The sequence below is a fragment of the Ambystoma mexicanum genome, chromosome 13, assembly GCF_040938575.1.
Source record: "Ambystoma mexicanum isolate Mex_15411 chromosome 13, UKY_AmexF1_1, whole genome shotgun sequence".
Taxonomy (NCBI): domain Eukaryota; kingdom Metazoa; phylum Chordata; class Amphibia; order Caudata; family Ambystomatidae; genus Ambystoma; species Ambystoma mexicanum.
The window spans coordinates 715,889,567-715,915,683 of record NC_090938.1 but is presented as its reverse complement, the minus strand read 5'-3'; the positions used below and the strand labels follow the sequence as shown (position 1 = coordinate 715,915,683).

The 26,117-nt window shown below is 46.4% G+C and overlaps 1 protein-coding gene across 1 annotated transcript in view; it reads right to left on the bottom strand.

The window, feature by feature from the left end:
* LOC138520507 (E3 ubiquitin-protein ligase TRIM39-like) overlaps positions 1-26,117 on the bottom strand; it is a 115,212-nt gene that overhangs the window by 86,984 nt on the left and 2,111 nt on the right. The window contains exon 2 of the mRNA XM_069632862.1: positions 5,769-5,999. Within this exon, the coding sequence (XP_069488963.1) occupies positions 5,769-5,999 (231 nt within the window). The remainder of the gene's footprint in view (positions 1-5,768; positions 6,000-26,117) is intronic.

The following is a 26,117-nucleotide window of genomic DNA, read 5'->3' as shown; positions in this document are numbered from 1 at the left end:
TACACACGCAGCATGGTCATGGGCTGTGCAGGGTTAGAGCCAGGCTGTCACCCGCCATGTCATAGCTTCTATGCACGATGCGTGTGCCTGCCATGCAGCGGATAAAGCACACAGCTGCATCGTACACCCCAACAACTAAAACAAATACAGCGAGGCATGCACCCGAGAAGCCCCAAATCGGGATGCAAAGGTTGTGTACGATGTGTGGTAGATTAAACATTTGAGGCCTCTAATCAGGTCCTGCCCCTCTTATCCACGCCAGTGGGGGCGAGCCGAATAGGCGATGCATAAGGGAGTGGCAGGCAGCCCCCCCACCCAGCACAATGATGCTGCCCCCAGACTTTGGCACATCTGAAACCTTGCATACTCCCTCCTGGCCCCATCCCCCGCAGCCATGAATGCCCTTTCCCTCCATGTGTCACTGCAATGTAACCGGCCAATATTGGTTCTGTTAGCAGGCCCTCCGGGGGAGCCAGTGGGAATGGGCACCCCCCACTATGTCGTCTGAGAGTTACTGCCCACTGCCAGGCGCAGGAGGGACTGTGCAGACTTTGGAGAGCAGGACGCCAAGAGCTGGGGAGCAGCGGGCTTGGACTGGCCTATAGGGCAATACCCAAACCAAAAACGCAGTTCTGGCAAGTGTTACCAAATAAATATTCTTTATAATCCACAATTTGCATCACATTTGATCAAAAACGTCCCCTGGGGTACTACTCAAACAGTTCTGTCACAAAAAGAATTAATAGCCATTTGAAACTCTGGGCCAGTTTTTCATTGGTTCGCGAGACAATTTGATACCCAGTCCGACCCTGGGATCAGGCGCTGCGTCACGCGTGTAAAGCTTGAACCAGTGCCAGTATAGGGGTACGGGTCGGTGCGCAGCATGGAGGAGAGTGCAAGGGCTCTGGAAGTGCTGAAGAAGAGGTGAGTTGCGAGTTTGTGTGCGCGGTGGTCGGTGCAGGGAATGGTCATCGGTGAGCAGCAAGAGACGCCAACACTGATGGGCAGAGCGCAAAGCTGCCAGGGTAGATGCGCTGGGACGACTGAGCAGAGAGAAACTAATGGCAATGTCGGCCATGCGGGAAGCTGGCGGTGCCATTGGGGACTTCAAGCTCCTATCTGCCAAGTCCTGACCCGAACCGAATCCGCGCACCTGAGGTGACTGGGATTGCAGTGTTTGCTACACAAGGAAGCCCGCAGACCACAACAACATTATCTCAGAGAGAAAAGAGCCTACAAGGATCTTTGCGGCTGTGTATAGCACTTACAGTCGCAGGCTCTTCGCCGCGGGTGGGAGTGAAGGAGGGCAGTAGCAGGCAACCCTTGCACAGCACGCCGCCATTACGGGTAGACAAGGGGAAAAAGATAAAGGGGGGAGTACAAAGTTTAAACCAAATCCACACGCACAATTCTATCCGAATGCAACGCGTGAACGGGCACAGTACCTGTCAAAATGCATTTGAAAAGAATTATGCTTTTGAATTTGGCATGAGGGAGTTTAGACGTGACTGCAATGTCCCTCGCGCCAAATCGGCGTCTCCAGAAAGGCTTCTGCGCCGAAATGGGCGCGCCAAACGGGCCACCGCACCAAAGTGGTCACGCCAAACCGGCCCGCGCTGAATCGGCGGCACCAAAAAGTGGTGTACCGATTGGGCGCAGAAGGCTGGTGTTGTGGTGCTACTTTACTGCCATCTCGTGGCAAAAGTCTGAAATGACTTTGCACGAGCATCCCAGATCATACGTGCCAGATTATATCGTCTTAAAAAAGTGCTTTATTTTCCAATACAACACAAAACAATGGGCGCAGAAGGCTGGATGAAAAGCAGCTTGAAATGGTGACATGATTTGTATCAGGTGGTTGCATGTTACGTCATGCATCAAAGGGGAGTCATGGCAGATCATACCAAAGCCTGGGGCAGGATAAGCGAGAATAACATGGTAAACCTGTTGCCTATAGAATTATATTATGGGGGTGGGGGGGATGTGAGAGGTATTAGTTGAGCGATGAGTGAGAGTGTGCGTTGTTATCAGGGGTGAAGCAGCCTAGCTGGAGCAGTTTGGTTTGGATAGGGGTGCACAGCTGATATTGCTGGAGGACTACACAAGTCCCATAACTCAGGGCGGGACTGGGGGTGGTAGTGGCGTCGGTGCATGACTTTGACAGCCAAGTAAAACGTGTTTTGAAGGGTCATTTGTAGGTATTGCTCTATTTTTAACTGTAACCTTAGCACTTTGATTTATTTGCATTGTGAGACTGAATTCATGTGTTAAATAGAATTAAAACAGCAGGTATCAGGATGGAAAGAGGCCAGGCCTCACTTCATCATGGAACTCGTGTGACTTGGGGGAGGGGGGCCATAAACAATGCTCTGAGGGGCTGCATCTGGCCCACAGGCCGCATGTTGAGCACCTCTGGTTTACAGGGTGTATGAACAGTGCAGGGCATGGTGTGCAGAGGGTGATTGGCATAGGTGCAAAGAATCTATTTTGTGAATTATAACACGGATCAGTATACTGTTAGCAGAGGTTGTTGTTGTTCTACAGCTTTATGTCTGTTATTTGTTTGAGAACCCGCCCTGAAGAAGGATCCAGAGTCGGAAATGCATTGGCCAGGGCTTCTGCTAATCACTTTTTGAATAAAGACAATCTAATCGTTTATGATTTTGGATAATTTGAAGACTATTGCAGTTTCATTTCTTCAACTAAAAACACAATGACTAACTATTGACCATTTTTGAAGCCGTATTTACTTCGGATCAGGCGTCTGCATGCTCAGTGAGAGTTTCACTGAGCAACTCTCCACAATCCGAGCAGTGTCAGGTGCATTTGTGTGCATTGCCGAGGGGCTGGTGGGTACATCATTGGGGAGTACTTTGCGGTCTTTGGTGTCAGATGTGAAGATTAATTTGGTGCGCTCGTCCTCATCCTGGGCAGGTTTTTCTACCCAGTTTCTGCTCTGTTAAGTCTCTTGTAGATAATTGCACGTTTGCCCCAGATTTCCATTTATTTAATGTTAATAACTCGCCTAATACAGTACCTGTGTTCGGTTTCTAAGCGCGGATCCAGGATTCGGACCTCTGTTGCTCCGCGTGGTCTTGCTTCCAAGACCAGCGCGTTGCCCCTGTGCTGTTGTCTTAGTATCGACTTTTCAGAGAGCTAGGCTGCTATTGCATCTCTGGGTTGCCCGGGATTCTAGCCTTCGACTGCTCTTGTAAATAGACCGGGGTTTAAGGCTTTTCTGAAGCAGAAGGTGCTTCTGCAGTGCTCAGAAGCTCACATATGTGGAGCGTTGCTAGGGTTTAGGCACCATGACAGCCCCACGGGATCCTGCGTGATGCTTTCTTGTGTCGGGCAGCCTTGGCACACCTCAGTGTCATTGGTTCTTAGAGCTGGATTTTCTTCTAGATGGAATTCCACTCATCATCCTGGATGACACCTCGGGCTCTACATGATGCTTTGGACTGAATCCTGCATGTGCATGGACGCCAGGGCGTGCACCAGCTTTGCTCCAGCGCTTTGTACTCTCTGAAGCCATCTCAAGACGTATGGGAGCAGTCCCAGAATGATAACGTTTGTTTGCATAGTCCAGCCTTGAGAGGACGAAGGAAATGGCTGCTGGCATCTTTTGCCGACCTGTACAAATGGATTTACATGTTGTTTAATTAACTGAACTGAATAGTTCTGGCAGACCTGTACAAATGCATTTACATTTTGTTTAATTAATTAACTGAACTGAATAGTTCTGGCAGACTTGTACAAATGGATTTACATGTTGTTTAATTAACTGAACTGAATAGTTCTGGCAGACCTGTACAAATGCATTTACATTTTGTTTAATTAATTAACTGAACTGAATAGTTCTGGCAGACTTGTACAAATGGATTTACATGTTGTTTAATTAACTGAACTGAATAGTTCTGGCAGACCTGTACAAATGGATTTACATTTTGTTTAATTAATTAACTGAACTGAATAGTTCTGGCAGACTTGTACAAATGGATTTACATTTTGTTTAATTAATTAACTGAACTGAATAGTTCTTTCTCTTTTTTTCCTTCTTCTTTTTGCTTTATACAACGTTTCTGGTCTTCATTCAAACAGTCAACCAGCAGATTTATTAAATGAAATAGTTTCTTGTGTTTTTTGCTAAATTCATGTATTTGTTAAAAGCAATTAATTTAATGCATTTGTCAAATATACTCACTTTTGTGAAATAAAAATTAGTGAGTACAATTCTTGAAAAAAGACATTTTCATTGTGGCATTACATTGCTCTATGCTTCTCATGGCTACCTTGGGCTACTTTAAGTCAGAATAATCAGGATATCCTGTATCGGATACCATGTGAATTGCAACTATAATTTTCTAAATTGAGTTTTTACAGCTTTTGAAACCCTCTGTTGTATGAATATTTGAGACCCCCTCATTAGCTCTACCACTTTTGGGGCGATCCCCTTTCATGTGTATATCTTTTGCCGGAAGGTCAGGAAAAGGCTTATTTCTCTCATTTGTGATGGAAGAAGCATTTCGATTGGACAACAAACACACCATAGTAGCAAATGAGGGTGGGGACGGAGCAACACTGCTGCATGAAATAGCCACGGATTGAGGAGCAAGGAGAGAGGGGAGCAAAAAGAGGACTAGGGAGGAGAGAGAAGGAACACAAAAGTAAAGGAGAGATAATGGAAAGACTTGGAGGAGTAAACGAAAGGGAAAAGAGGACATGTAGGAGAAGAAACCTGGAGAACGGTGGTGGACACCTGGAGTCCGCGTGCTGCAATTATACCTCATCGCTCTTCTCTCCTGTGGAAAGAATGGTCCTCAATACAAGTTTGAAGGTATTTTGCAGTAAATCCATCAAAATACTGCCAAACGGATTTACTGTTACTGCCACTAGGTCCAGCGGGATTACAGGTGGTAGTAGACGGTGTAAATCCGCATTTTGTGAAGACTATAGGACTCCATGGGGATTTTAAGCAGATTTACCTCCAGCAAAAATTCCGCCGACTTTTAGCAGTTACTTAGCAGATTTCCGTGCAGGTTTTTGCAGGAGGAAAATCCTCCACACCGCCGCCAAACCTGTAGTACCGCGTTGCGGTAATGCAGCAGTAACTGAACTACTGCCACGTTATTGCCATTTTCTTACCGCACTGCTGTACTTGTAATGAGGTCCAATGTGTTTAAACAAGTTAGAGGGGGTGCACCTCCTTCTTGTTATCTCTTCAAGAGTCTCCTCACCCTTTTTAACTCCACGTCCTGCTGCTGACACTTTTCTCCAACTCTGATCAGGTACATTTGGGTGGACTGCTCCTCTTACAGGTCTGTAGATCACTAATTCCCATCTCACCTTCAGTAGATCCACATCCTGCTGCGGACACCTCCTCCCTAGTTCTGTGATCAGGTCCCTGTGGGTGGAATACGACACTAGACCTATGGACTTCTCATCCCTGCTTACCTTCAGTAACTCCCTGTCATGCTGCTGGCACTTCTCTGATACTTTTGCAATCAGGCTCCTGTGGGTGGATTGCTGATCTAGTTCTATAGGTTTCTGATCCCCTCTCTCTTTCGGTAGACCCACATCCTACTGCTGGGACTTCCTATGTGATCAGGCCCCTGTGGGCAGATTGCTGCTCTAGTTCTATAGATCCCAGATCCCCGCTCTCCTTCAGTAGGTCCACATCCTGCTGCTGAACCTTCCTCTCTATCTATGATCAGGCCCCTGAGGGTGGATTGCTGCTCTAGTTATTTAGGTTTCTGATCTCCACTCACCGTCAGTAACTCAACATCCTGCTGCTGACACTTCCTCTCCAGCTCTGTGATCAGGTCTATGTGGCTGGATTGATCTCTCTCCAGTTGGGTCAGTTTCCTCTTCATCTTCTTCATGTTCTCCTCTTGCTCCTTCTCCAGTCTGCTGAGCAGCTGCTGTTTCTCCTCCTCCAGAAACTGCTTCAGGTGCTCAAATGTACTTAGAATTTTCTCTGTCTGGTTCTTGACGTTTGCCTTGAAATGAGATTTAAACAAAAAAAGCCCATTGACTTTCATTATTACACTACAGCAGCATGCAATCACTTACATGTAACACTGTTTCCCGCTCAATCATATACTCAGAAGTATAAAGCCAACCAACGGGGATTTGACACAATGGCACTGTTTATCCAGTGGAAGGTTAATGCTCTCCTCATATGACCTTCATTGCTGTGATCTGTTGTGTACCTCAGATGCCCCTTTGTGTACTTAAGCAATAAGCCCCGAGCCGCGGGCCATTACCGAGTCATGTAATGCCCCGCGGCCCATAGTCGGAGGCCCGAGCGAAGCCCGAGAGAAGCGAGGGCCTTAACGAAGGACTGGGGCGAGACCCGCGGCGAGAGGCTTATTGCTATTAGTACCCCCGCCTGCAAGACAGGGGTACTAATAGCATGTTTTTTCTGTTCCGAAATGCTGCAGTGTTTCGGAACAGAAACAAAATGTCAAAAAAATGGCCGCCGGATAAGGGAAAACGGAGTCCATTTTCCCTTTCCGCTTCCGCTCTCAAAAACTGAACAAAAACAAGGTAAGTGAGGTTGGGAGGGCGAGGAGGGGATTGTTTGGGCGGGTGGGGGCGGGAGTAGCAAAACCACTTATCTGAATCCCAGTGGGGGGTGGAGGATGGCAGCCTTCAGCCCTGCGGAGGCTCGGAGCGGGGATTTCCATGTTCTACTTCCTCAACATCCCACAATGTGCCGCTTCACCAAACTGTAAGCAGAGCACCTGACCCCGTTTCCTCTTCTAGGGAGGCTGCCTGGACTACTGCTTAAGGTACGTAACCACCTGTTCCCATTGGACTTGTAATTTTGGCACCGTAATCTGTACTGACATTACGTTTTCGTGCTGCAACCTGGGGTTGAATCTTTGGCTTAAGACCCCTCTACCTTTTTCTTTCTTTTTGGGGTGTATGTAATTTCCCAAACATTGTCACAGATGGCTCAAAGAATACTCCAATGCTCTGAGATGTCCCAAAGAATAGTCCAATACTCTGAGATGGTCCAAAGAATACTCCAATGCTCTGAGATGGCTCAAAGAATACTCCAATGCTCTGGGATGGCCCAAAGAATACTCGAATGCTCTGAGATGGTCCAAAGAATACTCCAATGCTCTGAGATGGCTCAAAGAATACTCCAATGCTCTGGGATGGCCCAAAGAATACTCGAATGCTCTGAGATGGCCAAAGAATACTCCAATGCTCTGAGATGGCCAAAGAATACTCCAATGCTCTGAGATGGCTCAAGGGTTTTTATTGAGATGGCTATGGGTCCTATGGCCGCCGTCTCTCTGCCCCAACTCTATCCAGTGCTTAGTTTTCTAAAGGGATATGATACTGTGCCTTACAGCCACTTTACTCCACTCAGTCTCCTTTCTATCATGCCGACATTTTCCCTTCCCTCTTTCTACCGCTCACTACTCCCCCTCCAAATCCACCCACCTCTACTCCATTCTCCCTTCTCTTCTGTCCTTCTGATGTCTCTCGTTCCTTCTAGGTTTCACCTCCACCCTTTGATGTTACCACTCCCATCACTACTCTACTACTCTCTCCTTCAGACTAGCACTCCCTCGTCCACACTCTTATTTCCTCTTCCACACTTCTACCCCTCCACCACACTACTCCCACCTCCACACTCCCATACCCCCTCCACAACACTACCCTTCCCACGCTTTTTCAGACAACCGCCTTCTACACTCACAACTTCACATACACACTCTACACTTTCTTTCCTAGTCAGACTTGTTTCTCTCACACACTCACAACGGAGCACCCTTACACTCATTACCAATACCCCACCTTCTCCAGAAATTGCCTCCACACTCTGCTTCTCCGTACTTCCTCCTGCTTGTCTTTTGGTCTGCCACCTCCTCCTTCTCCGACCTCACCCGAACAACCCACAACTTCTTGCTTCCTGTTACCCTCTTTACACTCCCACTCCACTCCTCCTGCCATTGGTGCACTTGCACTTTCCCTGGCCAATCTGGCCCGGTCTTCCCCTCCGTGGAGGTGTAAATAGTGGGCTAATCCATGCCCCTTTTATCTGCATGAGCCCGCCACAGAATATAGCTCATGTGTCACTCACCTCCACATTGGAGTTTCTTTTGACACTCAGAGGATCCCTTATGCTGTGGAAACAGAGAAATTGATATGAGGCCGGGAAGCCCAAAGGAAACACACCAACACAGGTTACAAAGAACATACAAAGTGCTTTATTCAAAAGCTACAACAATTACCAAAACTCAATTCACAAACGGATAGCTATTCGGCTCTCAGAATAACAGAACGAACTTTCAATGGTAGTTCGCTGCATTAGTGTGAGAGACCGTACATTGGGATACTCAGGTTTTTATACTTTTTATCCAGCTCTGGCCAACCCCCTCGCGGGTTAACCATTCTTAGAACCCGGCTTAGAGTTCGTTGCCAGGTCTATCCCATAATGTATGCATTTTGATCAGTTCCGCTGATACAGTTGTTCATTTACACATAGGTCAGGGATGGGACAAGGTCTCAGTTCGCGACCCCAACAAGTGGCCTGCAGGCATATTACTTATTCATGTGTGCGGAGGTCACAACGGCCAGAATCCCACTCGAAACGTCATTCGGCCTCCATTTTGATGTTCAGGGTGACTTCCAGACTACAAGAGAACCTAAAATGGCGGCTAAATCCAAGATGGCGATTTACACAGTACATTAAGGTCAAGACCTTGCCGCGGAATCTATTTACACAATGTTTTAGACAACTTGGCGTAGGCCAACACACATTCAAACAATGCGATAGGAGGTATAATATTATTTCGATTCCGACAGACCCTCCTTTTGGCCTATGCCAAGTGCTAAACATTATTCCTAATACCTTTGAAAATAGCTCCATGTGCTATCGTCCATAGATTCCGCATCATTGTCTGTTATGTCTATAGCCATAAGGTCGTTCATAAAAACCTCTTATAACATGAATTCTTTAGATGCTGTATCTGGGGCATATATTTTATGCCCTATTGTGCTCACTGCTTGGGCACAACATCCCCCTAACATTCCACATATACTTGGGAGGCATTGAAAACAGCAACAAAGGAATAGCAAGATCCCTAAAATAACCAGAATAACGGAAAGCACTTTCCAACCCCAAGATCGTAAGGAATCCCAGAACCAAGTGCTAAGATTCCAGTCTCCTACAGGGATATGTACTTCAGAACTGAGAGTATGTAAGTTCTGAATTGCTTTAAAAATTGTTGGTGAGGAGTCTGGTGCGAAAACACAACAAGACGACCACACTAATTTGCATACTCCACCTCGTTCCGCCAAAATGACATCTAATGCCATCCGATTTTGAAGTGCTACCAATCTTATTGCTTTTTGCTCTAAGGTCATATTGTAGAGTATGTCCGTGGTCCGGTTGATCGTTCTCTCCAGTACCCTTGCTAATCCCCTAATGTTCTCTGAATTTGTTATTTGTCCCCAAAAGGGCACAACTTATTTCGCTATGTCTCCCAATACTTGCCCAGGGGTATCTCCGTTCTCGTCTCGCCGTGGGCGAGCCTTTGAAACCTCCAATGTACTAGCTACAAATACCCTGGGTAACAATATTCCTAAATAACAGGTTCCCTGCCAATCCTTAGGCAACCAGGGAAATGCTAAACTACCACAAACAAAATAAACAGGCCCCCCTACATACAGAGGCCTGTTTTCCCCAGTCAAATTTACAACGTTTTTACAAGCTTCAAAATCTCCCATTGGCCTAGTGCCATTTCTCTGTACACATAAGGGAACCGAGTCAGGACTGTGATTTATAGAATAAGAAGGAGGTACAGCATCCTTATTGCCTATCGGAGCCATTTTAAAGGAAATCAGAGTTTGAAAAGGAAGAGATAGTTTGTCAGACGGCCTAATAGAAGCGACGTTAGGTTTACTTCTATTTGCAAAAAGCGAGCATCCCAGGGGAGTCAATTCGCATTTCTCGAAATCATTCAGATTAGTTCCATCAAAGTTCCCTGAGATGCTATCATTCCATCGGCCAAAGAATAATGCTCTAAGAGAGGCATAGCAAGCAGTCGTTAAAGGTAGAGGATGTATATACCATCCCAGTCCCTTGTTCCCATGTTGCGGTAAATGAGTACAAATGCAACAATTACTCTTATTAAAAATGGCATGAGTAGCATTCATTACTATCATCAGAGTGTTATTATGATACTTTTGTCTATGTTGGGAGTCTCTAGGGGACAGAGTGTGAAGGTGTACAGAAGGGGTCAAAACAGTTGGTACAATCTCGTCGGTAATAAAGGTTTCAGAGGATAGATTTCTTCGAAATACCAAAGTCCTACAGCAGCAGTTGCAAAAATAACAATAATCATTATCAAAACACAACAGTACGTTTTCGGGGCCCAGGCACATTGTTCATTGTTCGATTTGGTCACCCCCTTATTTACAAGTCCAGTGCGGGGAGCAGCGGCGAAGGTGGCAGGCATTGTGGTTTCTCAATCGACGGCCCCAAATGTTAGTGGTGCCCAGATATAAAAAGAGCACAGCAGGCGGCTCCAGCTTCCCGGTCATAGCTGCTCAAACCTGGAACAGACTCCCCCTTGACCTCAGAATGGACCTACCCTACACTAGCTTCAGGCGGAAAGTCCTCACCTGGATTCGCTCCATCGACACCTAGCCTGACCACCTTACCGCCACCTATTCTAGAGACTGCGGATGAGTATAACTAGATTACTGGTCTCTAGACAACCTGCTCTATCTGCATTTCTGTATTTCTGTACTGCCTGTATATGCTTTCTTCTCATCTGTACAACCGTTTCTTGTTTCTTGTACTGTAACTAAGTTCTCAAGTATCCTTGTACTGCCTGCGCCCAGCTACCCTCGCGGGTTTGGTCTCTGCGCTATACCAAATAAACAAACAAACAAACAAACAAACAATGTTCGTTGCTGGCGACACTACGGTCGCGTGATTTCTTAGTCCTTCCCAACCCTAGCCAGCAGAATCCCTTTTTGTTCAACAAAACTTTCTCATAACAAGACAACTTTCCAATCACTTCCTTTTTCCAGATGCACGAAACTCGTGCCGTAGTTCTATTTCCTTGGTTGAAGGTTGTACCTGATGGTACCCAAAATTGTCTGGTCCGGAAGCAAAGTATCGTCACTTCCTGAGGGAAGCGACGTGTCGGTGGCGACGGAAGTCGCAGAGCTCGAAACAGTGTTTTCCGGAAGTGATTTTTCAAGAGAGTGCGGAGATGAAATGGACTGTTCCCCAAGCTCCTCAGGCTCAGAGAACTTCTCCGATGCACTCACAGCGCTGTTTGCTACTCCAAGATCAGAGACTGTAGCATCAGCGAGGGGTTCTGCTTCTTCTGTAACGTGTGGCGTCGGGTGAGGAAGTTTCTTGACGTGCGTCGCGTGAATCCAGTTCTTCTTTCCAGCCACCCGCACTGCTGTCCTGGTGACCAACAACACCTGATGGGGTCCCCGCCAGCGAGGCGCGAGACAGGAAGACCTCTCGTAGGCCTTCATTAGGACCCAACTTCCAGGCTGTATATCGTGTCCTGGGCCCGTGAACCGTACAGGTAAAGCTGAGTAAACCTGGTGATAAATGAAATACAGGTTTTTAGTTAACTGGTTACAGTAGTCTACAAGCAATACATTTTCCACCTCCTCAGGGCTTTAGGTTTCGGGAGACCCCAAATGTTAGCAGGTCTCCCCATTACTACTTCAAATGGAGAAAGCCCAGTTCTAGTCTGAGGTGTGGTACGCATAGCTAATAACACAATAGGTAAGGCATCTGGCCATTTTAGTTTGGTATCAGCACATGTTTTTGCAAGTTTATTCTTTAAAATACCATTGTGTCTTTCCACCAACCCAGCGCTTTGAGGATGTCTAGCTGAATGAAATCGTTTCTCAATACATAGGGCTGTGCATATTTGAAAAATTACTGCTGCGATAAAGTGAGGGCCATTATCCGACCAGATTATCCTCGGGAGCCCAAATCGAGGAAAGAATTCTTTTACCATAATCTTTGCAGTGGTCATGGCGGTAGCATCTTTGACGGGGAAAGCCTCGACCCATTTACTGAAGGCACAAATAATTACAAGAACATATTTTAGATTATTACATCGTTCCATCTCAATAAAATCAAAGTGAATAACCTCAAAGGGAACAGAAGGGGGCCCAAAGCTTCCCCTTGGAGTCACTGTCCCCTTACCCACATTGTGCTGTAGGCAGATCATACAGTTCTGGAGGTGCCTCTTTGCAGTTTCCAGAATCTTGTCATTTACCCAAACCTGTTCTAACATTTTCGTGATCTGCTGGGCACACACATGCGTAGGACCGTGTGCCATCGTAACCATTGCCAATACATAAGAATCAGGAAGCAACCATTTCCCTTCGGATGTATCCACCCAACACCCTTCGTCATCCAGTTTCCCCATTCCTTCAGCCCACTTTTTAGATTCTTCCATTGTGGCATCAGTTTGAATATCTCGCACAGACCCAATACCTTCATCCATTATGCAAGCATCTCTCATTTCCCTCGAGGCATACATGTCCGTGCTAAGGTCTGTGGCCGTTTGTCTGGCTATCAAGTCTGCAAAAGCGTTTCCTTTGCCCACATCATCTATGACCTTGCGATGTGCTGCACATTTCATGATCGCTAACTGTTTAGGGAGTGAGAGTGCCGAAAGTAATTGCACTATCAAGGGGCCATGCTGGATCTTGGTCTCATGTGAGGTCAGGAACCCTCTTTCCGACCAAAGCTTTCCAAAGTTGTGAGCCACCCCAAATGGGTACTGACTATCAGTATATATATTTACTCTACGCCCTTGGAAAAGTTCACAAGCTCGGGTCAACGCTATAATCTCTGCGGCCTGTGCAGAGTTATGCGAAATTCTCTTAGTTTCGACAACTTTACTCAATGTAGTAACTGCATAAGCAGCTGTAGATGTACCATCCGAAAGTTTGAAGCAGGAGCCATTGCAAAACAGCTCCCCTTCTGCATTATCCAAAGGAGTATCTATGAGATCTATCCTGCCCTTCGTTTCTTGTTCAGTGGCAAACAGGCAGTCATGTAATTCTTCGTCACCGCAAACAGTGTTTTGCGGGAAAGGTAAGAGTTCAGCCGGATTAAGAACACAACACCTCTTAATTTGGATGTGAGGGGCAAACAGAATTAGTTCATACCTTGTTAACCGCGCAGAGGTGAGGTGTTGCGTTTGGGTTTTGTTCAATAGAATATCAACAGAGAGAGGTACCATCAAAATCAAATCATGGCCTAGGACCATTCCCTCACTCTGTTTTACAGACGCGGCAGCAGCAGCGACAGCGCGCAAACATCTTGGCAAAGCGCATGCGACAGGATCAAGGGCGGAGGAGTAGTAGCCGCACGGCCTATTCTTCCCTCCGTGTTCCTGTGTTAACACAGCCAAAGCACATCCATCACTATCATGCACAAACAACACAAAGGCCTTGTCATAATTTGGAGTACCCAGAACCGGTGCCGAAAATAGCGCGGTTTTGAGAAGCTCAAATGATCGTTGATGTTCCGATTCCCATGGCAGTGGCAGAGAAATGCCCTTCTTCGTCAGAGCCAACATCGGTTTTATCACTAGTGAGAAGTTCGGGATCCACAACCTACAGTAAGAAGCCATACCTATCAGGGCTCTGACTTCCTTCTGTGTATTTGGAACAGACATGCCAGAAATGTGTTTTATTCTTTCAGGTGTCAATCTTCTCCCCTCCTTTGACAGGAGGTAGCCTAAATAGGCAACCTCCTGACAACAATATTGAAATTTTTTAAGCGAAGCTTTGTGACCATTTTTAGCTAGATGAACGAGCAACAGTACAGTGCCTTCTTTACAGGCACTCTCAGAGTCTGCAGCCAAAAGCAAATCGTCAACATATTGAAGCAGCGTACAAGTAGGTGGCAATTCAAGGGTGTCGAGCTGCTCTTTCAAAGCTCTACTATAAATACTGGGACTTTCAGTATACCCTTGAGGTGCCCTTGTAAATGTAAATGAGCGTCCCGCCAAGGTGAACGCAAACAGATATCTGCTTTCTTTATGTATAGGGATACTAAAGAAAGCGTTTTTTAAATCCACAACGCTGAAGTGCGTAGCCGTAGCAGGGATCATTGTCAATATCGTCGTCACATCAGGCACAATTGGAAATTGTGGGGCGACCACTCGGTTAATAGCACGAAGATGAATTATGAACCGGTGTGGAATTGCATTGTCGCCTTTCTTATATACGGGCAAGATCGGACTGTTACACAAACTACCTGTAATCTCCTCGATCACCCCACGATGTACAAAATCGGAGACAATGCATTTCAAAGCACGTTCGCCTTCGACTGATATTTTATACTGCGGGATGTGTGGCAGTTTCACCCCATGTTTCAGAACTATTTTAACGGGCTCAATCTGTAACACTCCGACATCATTGTCGTCCACCGCCCACAAACATTCCGGGACAATGCTGAACTCGGGAGGTAAACATCGAATCAAGAACTGAGAATTAGGAAGTTGCTGTGGTGAAACCGTTAGCCGTACTCCATCCAAAGAACAATGAATTACTGCGTTAAATTTCTATAACAAATTCAACCCCAGCAAATTCTCTCCACAGTTCGAAGTGAGAAGAAAAGGACAATGGTCCGTGAAGGGACCCAAAGAAACGGATACCGGTGCAGAAACCGGACAGACAGTTGGTACACCAGAAAACCCTACGGAAACATTTGTTTGCCCTGACAGTGGGATGTTTGGAACCCGAGAATGATCAATGGAGCACTTCTGTGCTCCAGTGTCAATCAAAAACTCGTGTTTCCTATTCCCTACTAATAATTCAACGTAGGGGCCTTTCTGATTAACGGGAATGGGTGAAGGTTCCAAACCCTGCTTCGGGCAATCCTAATGAAATAGAGCCTCGTCAGAAGGAAGCTCTTCAGAAAGGTAGGCAGCAGAAGGGTGATCAAATATGTTCCTCGAGTCCATACACGAGGTCTGATTTTCCCGTGAAAAAGGTTGCTGAGAATCTTCTAAAAGCTGACCTCTGTCAGGGCCCCCTGCTCCAGGGCGGCCCCTGGGTCGTCTACCCATACCCCCAAACGCAAAGTTTGACCTCTGGCGAAGGACAGGGCACTGTGCTCGCCAATGACCTTCCTGGCGGCAATAAGCACATTGATTAATATTCACAGGACTCAAAGGAGCATTTCCTTTTGGGACGTACTGACCTCTAGTCTGTGTCGTGCCACCTCTGGGGTTTCTAACAATTTGCTGTTATAATACTTTGGTTTTCAAATCTCCCTTTCTCTTTTCATTTTTTTCCTTCTCATTATTAACACGGTTCTCATAATACTGAGCCATGTGCAAAACCTCAGATTGAGATTTTGCCTGCCAAGCGCTCTCAGAGGACATAATCTGCGACTGGATGTCAGGTAACAATCCACGTACAAATTTGTCCACGAACAACCTCTTCCCCGACTCTGTATCTAAATCCTGTCCACTGAAGTCAGAAAATACCTGCTCGAATCTATTAAAAAATTGGGTGGCGCCTTCAGTTTTCCCTTGGACACAGGCCGTAAGCTTTCCCAAATAATCCTTTTCTCTGGAATTATAGTTTTTAGTTTTGTAACAATTCTATCAGGCAAAGTAAGTATTACCTGTGGTGGTTTCTCACCAGCTGGCCTTTCTTCATCAATTCTAATCATATTAGCCCACGTATCTCCCAACCCCGGCACATCGTCTATTGTCCGAACCTGTTTCCATACATCTACCGGTAGGAGTACAGGGAATAACAAGTCAATGTCACTCAAGGTGAACACAGAGGACTGTAAAACGGACTCTATTTCTTTGTAAAACCCCGTCGGGTTTTTCCTGATATCGGGGACTGATTGTCTAATTGTATTCACTTCCTGTCGTGAAAACGGGACGTGAACAAATTGCGATACATAATGTGCAGGGATATCCACAGCAGGGGCACCAGTCCCAGGGTTGGCGGGGATCTCAACTTTTGGGACAAAGGTCGGAGGAACCTCTCTCATAGGCAACTGAGATATAGGTACCTCCAGCCGCTTACTAAGCAACAGGGCCAGGTCGAGCGCTAAGGCAGCTGTAGAAGTATCGGGCAAAAAAACCCTTTTACAAATCCCCAATAATTCTATAGGGCAGCTTACCCTTTTTCTTACACATTCTTCTTGCAGGTGCTGTACCATCACCTGAATTACCTTTCTTTGCATTTCTACTGTATACTGACTATACGTGTCATATACTTCATCTGGCGGAATCGATGAATCCGAGATCCATCGAACCGCATCTTTGGTACAAATTCGTACTTCTTCAGGTGCCGATCTACGGCACGGAAGGAACCGTTTCTGTACATATATTCTATCGTCTTCATCATCCTCATCTCGTGATTTTTTGAAGTCTTTCCTAAACTCAAACAATCTTTCAACATGCCCATCTACTTTCTGCTCTATGTCCCTCGAAAGTGCCAAAGCATTCAGATCTCTCACCCCTTGTGGAAGATCCGAATTTTGTAATCTACCCCACATCACACACAAATGAGTCCCCAAACCTTCGATAAAAACATTTTTCTCGGGAAAACTATTCAAATTAGATAATGTGGAAAAAACATTAGATTGATCACCTTTCTCCATGCAATGCTTAGCCCATGCAAACAATTCCTGTTTCTTATCTGCAGAAACAGTACTACGAGTCACAATCTTTGATCCTGCACCTGGATCGACTTCAGTCAATACGGGGCCACTCGGGAGCGGATGTATAGGTAAATTTAATAAAGGTGTAACTATCGGTGCAGAGGGAAGGGGCGGTGCAATAGGCGGAGGAACAACAACCAAAGGACTAGGAACAATAGGTTGTATAGGGGGAACAGGAATAACAACAGGAGCAACAGCAGGAATGGGCAGAGAGCCAAAAATAGGAGCATACGGAGGTGGCGCTGAGGCATCAGGCCTGCGTTCATTTAATAACTTCTCGATAAATTCTTCAGAAACATGGAAATCTTTAGAGGGGTAAATTTTCTGGATCCCGAGTGAAAAGGCTCTATCCATATTTTTAACTGATTCTGATCGCTTTTCTTTATCATATAATAATGCTTTTTCAGCGTTTGTTTTATGACGACGTGCATGTTTATCCCTACTTTTAAGCTGCTGTAATGCTTCTTTCTTCCAATTCTGTAACACATCAAAGGCTGCTGGTCTAGCCTTTTTCTTTAACAAGATCGATTCTAAGTATTCAATACGGGGGATCTCAAAACTACCGTTGATTGGCCACTGAAATTCGGAGGCATGTCTGGTCTGTCTGTGCCAAATATCATTAAATACTATGCTTCCAATGCCATACTTACGGTACATAGTTGTGAAGAAGACCGGTAGGGGGTGTCTGTACTTCTGCTCTCTATATGGTAGAAGAGAGGCACAGAAGACCCCAGCCAAGATTCTCTATTACGGTAGCAATGGACGAGCAATCAAGGCCTAGCTTCTCAGGAGGTGATGCAGGCTGGTTCTTAAGTACAGTGTAGTCCCCAAGCCCCCACAAAGGAATGTCCACACACTGTATTGGTTAGAACACAGTCTTTATATAATCAATATTCAAGGTTATATACACTTATCATAATAACTCACTTTGTACTTAGGAAAATCAACAATGGCAAATATATACAATTCTAAAGTGGTACCACCCTTTGTATTAGATCTCATTAAAGTGCATCAACAATACTGTAACAATGTCACACAGATCAATAGAGTGAAACCAGCAATAGAGAGAGGAGAGAAAATAAGATGGTTGAGCAATAGGCAGAATACTGGCCCCTACCACTAGACACAGTTCTGTGTGGAGATCCCCCCACCTGGGCAACCTGTAAAATAAAGATATAGCACAAGCCCAGTCCATATATTGTTCTGCAAGTCTTATTCCCTCCTATAATGTTTTTACCCCCCCAATGTACCTGGTGGAGTCGAGTTCTTCGAAGAGGCGTCGACAGATCCTTCTTGAGCGACCCCCTTTCAAGCGGGAGTCACGGATCGTCGAGAGGCATCGAGAAGCGTCGAGGAACTCGGTGTTCAGCGACGGGAAATCGACGGCCCTTCTTGAATGCCTTCCCTTTCAAGCGGGAGACACGGGGCGTCGAACGTCCGTCGACAAACAGGGTAGAACGGCGTCGATGAGGCGGCAGCTTCGTCCGAGCGGTGCTCGTCGGCGTCGCAGTGTTGGCGTCCTGCAAGGCAGAGGCGTGCGGGGCACCTCGGTGACAATAGTTCTGGACCGCAAAGATTGTGGAGACGGAGGCCCAGCAAGTGCGTCGAGTCGTTCAAGTCTTTGTGGTTTTCGGGTGGCGGGAAACCCACCGGCAGGTTTCTCCTCAGCGCGTTGGTCGTTCTCGACTTTCTCCGGCAGGATAAAGCGGTCGACGATGCGGACGAGGGAGTCCTTTGATTCGAATGTTCTTAGGCAAAGGAGCGGACGGCTCCGGTCGTCGGCGGCACGGCGTCAAGTGGTTCCCACGGCTGGGCAACACAACTTCGACGGGCCTCCAGCGGTTACACAAACCTGCGAACCCTGGTCGACGGCAATGGACTTCGACGGCAGCGATGTCCGGGTGCTTCACTTCGATCTCCTCGGCGGTCCCGTCTCGGGTCGGCAGCCTTTCGAGGGTCTGTCTTCCAGGGCGCTTCGGCGAAGATGGAGCGGTGCTCGATGGTCCCTCGGAGCACGGGAAGAGGGCGCCTTACCAGGTCCTCTCTCGGGTCAGTCTTCGACGATTTCGGCAGCCTTCGGATCGGTCGAAGCAAATGCAACAGCAAGTCTTCTTCTTCTTCCAGCTGGACGTCGAGGATCAGCAGTTCCAGTTACTCTTAGAGTGGAGACTCAGCTCCAGAATGCTTCTGAACGCTTCTGAACGTTCCCTGAACCCATTACCAGTGGTGAGAGGTCCCCAGATATACTATTCTGTCTCTCATCCACACTGCAGTCAGTCAGCCAATCAGGCACACAGTGCATTCAGGCCACACTCCTCCCTTTCAGACACTCACAACAAGGAATGTGGATTGGGACAAGTACCCAGCCATTCAACACTACACACTGCATTCAGGCCAGTTTCGGGCAGGGCTGTCTCAGTCTTTGTCTCTCATGCCAGAAACCAGACAACCACAACAAGGAGTGTATATTGGTCACACACTCCATTCACCCAGGTCCCACCCAGAGGAGGTACCCACAACATACAGTCACTGGGAAGGCTCCAGTCAGTCTAGCTGGGCCTTCACAACAACACCATATATGGAACTTCCACCCAACAGCCAGTCAGGGGGAAGGGACAGAGTCAGGGCTTCCCAGGACTTTGGGAAAACAAGGTAACAGGCAATAGAAAGCAAGAGGCCACAGGGGCCATCTTGTTTCCTATCAGGAATCAACTGATCCCAATGGCAGGGCCTGGGTATCCCAAAATGGAGGACACCCAGAGCACCTGTCAAATTCAGCATGGAGCTGCCACCAGCCCATACCCTGCTCTGTGGGCCAACCACAGGTGCCCAAAAACATACACTAGGGGCACAGGGTTGTACCCCTACCCATGGGTGCCATAAGGGTATCCCATGGGTCTGTTCACCAAACCAAAAGAGAGAGCTGCACTGCCAGGAGTCCCTCATGGACTCCTGGGCAGAAAACATGACAGAACACACGATAAAAAGCAGTAAAGGACAAGGATTCAGAGACCCTGTCCCTCTGATGCATTTCCAGCATCACAATAGTACACGCCGGCGACCCCTCCTGTGGTGCCCGGTGGCTAAATTCCAAGGATTGTTGATCGCTGCGGAACAGAGCCCTAAAGCAGCTAGACAATTTCCCAGGCATTTCACAAAAAATTGGTGTTACCTGGTCAATAATTGTGTCTGCAGATACAATACGCCAAATTCAAATTGTCAGGGTTAAATTAAGAGCCGGGTCACGACTGCACCTGACCAAACCTAAGGAGGACCGTACGGTTTACCAAAGAACTTACCTAAAGAATTTTACCTTGTGTTTGGTGGTTTCGGCAAATCTGGCCGCCTCAAAATTGGACCCTCGTCAAGATGCCGTGTCAGACCACACGACTATCGTCCAAGGTTCGGATCGTGCAGCGCTGCCGAGGTATCGCGTCTCGATCGGTCGGGCCCGCAGAATCACACCGTCCGATCCCGGTTTGATAGTCTGCGTCAACCTTCAATGATCCGCCATCAATCTTGAGGGTCCCTATTCGGGCGCCAACTGTGGAAACAGAGAAATTGATAGGAGGCCGGGAAGCCCAAAGGAAACACACCAACACAGGTTACAAAGAACATACAAAGTGCTTTATTCAAAAGCTACAACAATTACCAAAAGTCAATTGACAAACGGATAGCTATTCGGCTCTCAGAATAACAGAACGAACTTTCAACGGTAGTTCGCTGCATTAGTGTGAGAGACCGTACATTGGGATACTCAGGTTTTTATACTTTTTATCCAGCTCTGGCCAACCCCCTCGCGGGTTAACCATTCTTAGAACCAGGCCTAGAGTTCGTTGCCAGGTCGATCCCATAATGTATGCATTTTGATCAGTTCCGCTGATACAGTTGCTCATTTACACATAGGTCAGGGATAGGACAAGGTCTCAGTTCGCGACCCCAACAAGTGGCCTGCAGGCGTATTACTTATTCATGTGTGCAGAGGTCACAACGGCCAGAATCCCACTCGAAATACCATTCGGCCTCCATTTTGATGTTCAGGGTGACTTCCACACTACAAGAGAACCTAAAATGGCGGCTAAATCCAAGATGGCGATTTACACAGTACATTAAGGTCAAGACCTTGCTGCGGAATCTATTTACACAATATTTTAGACAACTTGGCGTAGACCAACACACATTCAAACAATGCGATAGGAGGTATAATATTATTTCGATTCCGACAATGCCTCACCTCCAGCTCTGACCCTTGTGACTCTCAGAGAAACCTTCATGCCTCTCACCTCTCGATCTGTCCTATGGGATGACTCTGTGGGGATCTCTCGTGCCTGTCACCTCCAGCTTTGACGCTTCTGGGATCTCTTTAACCTCTCACTTTCACCTCTGAGATGGTGGTGACAGACCTCAAACCTTACCTCTCCCCTATACTCATTAGATCCCTTCGATGTCTCTTTGTGTCACTCAGGGCGTTTCACGTCTCCTTCCCCCAGTTGCTTCTTGCACTTGGAAAGACGCCCTGGTGTTGCTCTTCCAGGCCTGGACAGGCCCAGCGGGACACCGGGACTTTCCCCGGTAGGCCTCGGGGACATGGGCCTATTTTGTTGGGGGAAGGATACATACATATCAATCTCATGCATCCAGCCTCTGTCTGCCCCTTTGTGTACATATTTAGAAGGCACCATTCCTCTTACCACTAGCTCTGATGCAGTCCTGTTTTCTTCGGCTGCCCACTTCTGCAAGTTCCCCAGCATGTTTGTCAGTTGTCCCAAGTGTCTGTAAATTTGTTCCTGAAATATATAGACAATTCCTGCATCAGAAATCTATAATGCAAATCAATGTTGTGCTCATCTTTCAAAGAACAAGAAAGAATGGCTCTTCAGTCTGTCTATTGGCATTCCCACAGCTTATAACTAATGCTCTCTGGGGCGGTGTAAGCGCTCCCATAGACTGGTTCACAGCCAATGGACAAGCTTTCTTTCGCTGCCTAGCCATTCCCTAGTCTAGTTGACAGGCCACAACACTGCCTTCCAATTCTTCCTAGCTGCACACTAGGCTGGTTTACAATCTCTAACGCCTGACTCCCAGGACATATTCTGTACAGGGCAACTCAAGGGCAAAGTGCCCAATGCTGTGAGACATGGGCAAGTGCCTCGGTCAAGCCAACTGAGCCCTTGATCCTCTTGAGGTCGATAAATCGAGTACCAGTAGAGGGGTAATTAAGGGGACTCCGATTACTACAAAGCTTACCATCTGGAAGTAGCTAGTATGAAGCACTTTATAAACCACCAAAATATTACAACTGGGTCATGAGTTCAACAAATCCTTTAGGCACAACTCCCCAGACAAAAATGGATGTGGAATCCAACAGTTAAATGAATTGGCAATGGAGGGGGCCCACCACGCACCGGGAGATGCATTTTACAGGTCATGTCTGTCATATTTTGCTCTTTGAGGCCCAAACATGTCTTGGGGTGCGTGTGGTCTTGTGCAGAAGGTATGTGACTAAGCAGTTCATGCTGGACTGCCACTTTTGGGGTGGGACCAAGTCTGATTTGCACAGGGTCTTTGTCCTTTTGTAATAGCTTGGCAGGTAAAGAAGGACGGTCTGGAGTATTGACCAGAGCAGTACCAGAGGTTAAGACTAATTCTAAACCTTCCAGCCATCACCTCTTTTGTTTTGCTATAGTCACCCAAGTGGGACGGGTATGCGCAGACGTGGGTTACGCCCCTGCTGGGCCTAGAGACCCAAGCTACTCCTCACTGATGAGTCCCAAATAGGCTGAAACATATCTGAGGATGCTTGTGGTCTTGTGCAGAAGGGATGTGACCTAGCAGTTCGGGCTGGACTACCCCTTTTGGGGTGGGATCAAGCTTGATTTGCAAATGGTCTTTCCCCTTTTGTAATGGCTTGGCAGGTAAATAATGATGGTCTGGAGGGTTGCCCAGAGCAATGCCAGAGGTTAAGATTAATTCTAAACCTTGCATCTAATCACCTCTTTTGTTTTGTTATATATTGCTCAATATGGATGAGGCATTACTGGCATACTTTGGGCAAGATGAGCATTACAAAGTTGTACTGGGGCATTACTGGCATATCTTGGTCACAGAGAGCAGAGAGCATGAAACTTCTGGACATTAATGGCATAGTTTGGGCCAGGAAAGCACTGCAATGTTTTACAGCAGCATTACTGGCATGTGTTGGGCAAAGAAAGCAGGAACATATTTAGCAGGGACCTTATTGGCATACTTTTCGAAAAGAGGGCAAGAAAATGTTTTAAAGTGGCAATTCTGGCATATGTTTGTCACCTATGGCAATGCTTTACAGGGGTACTACTGTTATTTTAGGCAAAGAGTATGACAATGTTCAACAAAACACAATGTACACTTTTAGCCAAAGGGAGATCCCAGGAAGTGAATGGTGGCCTGATCTTGGTCCAAAAATCTCAAAGCTCTTCCGGGGTGGGTGGCATATAACTTAGTCCCTAAGATGCTAGTCCCGGGTTCTTGAAAGACCAGCTAGTTGGACCCCTTTAGGAGACAACCAACAGGTACACGTTATAACCATTATGGAGAAAATTGAAAATAATTAGTAGATCTCAGGACAAAGGAACCAAGTCATTCCTGGAACAGCATCTGGAGAATGAAGTCAAGTGACAAGGATATGTCCTGATGGTGAAAGGTCTCTTGAAGCTACCGCTACTGTAATATCTCTCTTGTAGACCCCTCCCTTCAGACATCATGCAGACGAATTGAGTCTGAGCCGAATCTGTTGCTGCAGATTTGGCCAAGTAAGTGGCTAGTGTGAAAGAGGGACAATTATTTCCGGGAAACAAGGCGTGAAGGAGGAGAACTAAACTCTTCCTCCAGCAAAGGGATGAGTATCACCCTTGCTTTTCCCAAATGGACCTTCTGCAGGAGCTTCATGAGATGAGGAATGAGAGGAAAGGCAAGTGATAGAGGCCCTCTGAAGGAGATTGCATATTTCTCTGCATGGGGGATATAAGCCGAGATGGAATACTTGAGTCGAAGGCACGACACAAAGGAAGTCTATCTTGGCCAAGCCAAAATGGGCACAAAACGTCTAAAAAACTTGGATCAAGGAACAGTTCAGTCAAAATCCTGCTTGGGTTGTCTCCTGGGATGTTTTCTACCCCTGGGATTTGGGGTACCACATCAAGCGAACCTGGCATTTCACCCAGGTAATCAGCTATGAGGCTAGCTCTTCAAGGGAGAAGGATCTGGTACCACCTGTGTCTATTCACATAGAACAGTGTCTTCATTCAGACCGCAGACCCCTCTAGTAAGGGATGGAAGTGTTAGACCGCCCTCACTATCTCTGTCAGTTTCATCCAATTTAAATGCCTGTCCAACTCCAGAAGAAACAAGATTAATTATGGAGAGACGCTAGGGTTCATATTGAAGGGCTACCCCTAGACAATAACTTAAAACATACATACACAACCCATCCATTTGCTCAACCCAGGAGGTCCCAGTCACAAAATACACATTTATTGTTTTTATCGCATTAAAGCCTTCATAGAAAAATACATAGAGTTGGTCTATGTGAAACTACTCGATAGCTAAACGGAACTCTAACTATCTAATACATTATTCATACAAATATATGTCTTTATTGATTTGTATTTAATTTTACATGTATAGGAGCGCGCTGAGCCCACAGGCACCGAGGCACTGGTTGCACGACAGAGACAGAGATTTTAGGTCAAGGGGCAAAAGCCCAAAATAAAGAGACATGTTTTCAGGTGTTTTCCAAAGGTGCAAATCGCAGGGCAGGTGGCATGGAATTCCAGAGCTTGTCGTCAATGACCGAGAAGCTGGCCCCACCGGGTCTGAGGCATCTAAATCTGGTAATGATGAGATGGTGGGCGTAGGCGAAGCATATCAGTCTTCTGGAATGAACTTTCTCTGATTTTTGTGTTATTCACAAAATAATTTTTAATTCTTTCCACACCTTCTATAAACACATTTACAATGTAAACATATCCAATTAGTAGTCTTACTTTACTCAGGACCTATTTACAATACAAGCCAATATTTTATCTTGAGCTATATAACACGTTTTCTCAAGCATTGAAATTGGTTAATTATTGTCATCTGTTTCTCAACAACAATGATTAATTAATTATATATCACAACCTAACATGTTTCATTCCTTCAATCAACATATTTCATTTGAAATTCTTCATGAGACCAGAACTAATGAGATTGTCCACTACACACTATTTACATATGCAACGACTCTTTTTAAATGTAAGAGTTCTATAGTTCCCAAAAGGTACTAGGTACTCAATTAATGAGTCCTTCCAGTCCTTGAAATTACGATGATGTTTTATGACATCTGTGACGAATTGAGGGTATACAGCCCTTCTTCCCAAGTGGGAGTCTCTCCCTTTGAGGCTAGGGAGGTGAGCCCACCCCACAAGACCCTCCCCCGGAGTCTGGGCTAGGGGCAACTCACTGGGATAGAATCCCTCTTTGGGGACAAGTAGTCCAGTTCCTGTGAGGAACTCCCTCAGACCATCCAGCATCGTAGAATATATGGGACTATCAAATGTGAGGAACATTATAAGATCCAGAGAAGTGGCTGAAGACAAAACTAAAATACCTCATTATGTGCAAGGACAAGGATATGTCTCTTTAAGGAGAGATGTGCATATGACAGATGAGTAGACTGAAGCATGCAGAGGAGAGGCGAAGCACAGGTAGAGAGAGGTGTCCGGTCAAAGGGTCGACTACAAAGGGTCGAATGGTCAAAGGATCGACACCAAAGAACTGAAAACAAAAGGATCACATTTTTTTTTAAATTACATTTTTTTGGGGGTTTTCGTTTATGGAAAAAAGTGTTTTTTACCACAAAAAAACGGGGGTTGGAGGGGACCCCCCCAAAAAAAATGTAAAAAAAAAACAAAAAAAAATTAAATCCTTTTGTTTTCGGGCCTTTGGTGTCGACCCTTTGACCATTCGATCCTTTGGTTGTCGATCCTTTGACCTACAACCCTAGAGAGAGAAGAACGTAAGCAGGGAAGCCCCTGGACAATGTGACATCTGCTAGAGGCAAAGCCGAGATGAGCCGTATAGGCTGCGACTATCAGAGAAGTCCTGAATGCCAGAGGGAACTGTTCTTGTACCTGTTGTTCATAACAGTGGCAAGGGAGAGCTCAGATCCTCTCCTTTCAGAAGGATGGTGGAGCTTAGCCACCACCATACAGTTCTACTGATCTGTAGTGATACTGGGACATTTACCAATTCGTTTCTGAAGTCTGAGTACTGGCGTCTAACCAAGGGATCCTGGTGTGCATTTGTCCATGGGACCAGAAAAACAACAGGCACTATCTACCGCGGCACCTGTATCCACTGCTGACCTGGATTCAAAGAGATCTCC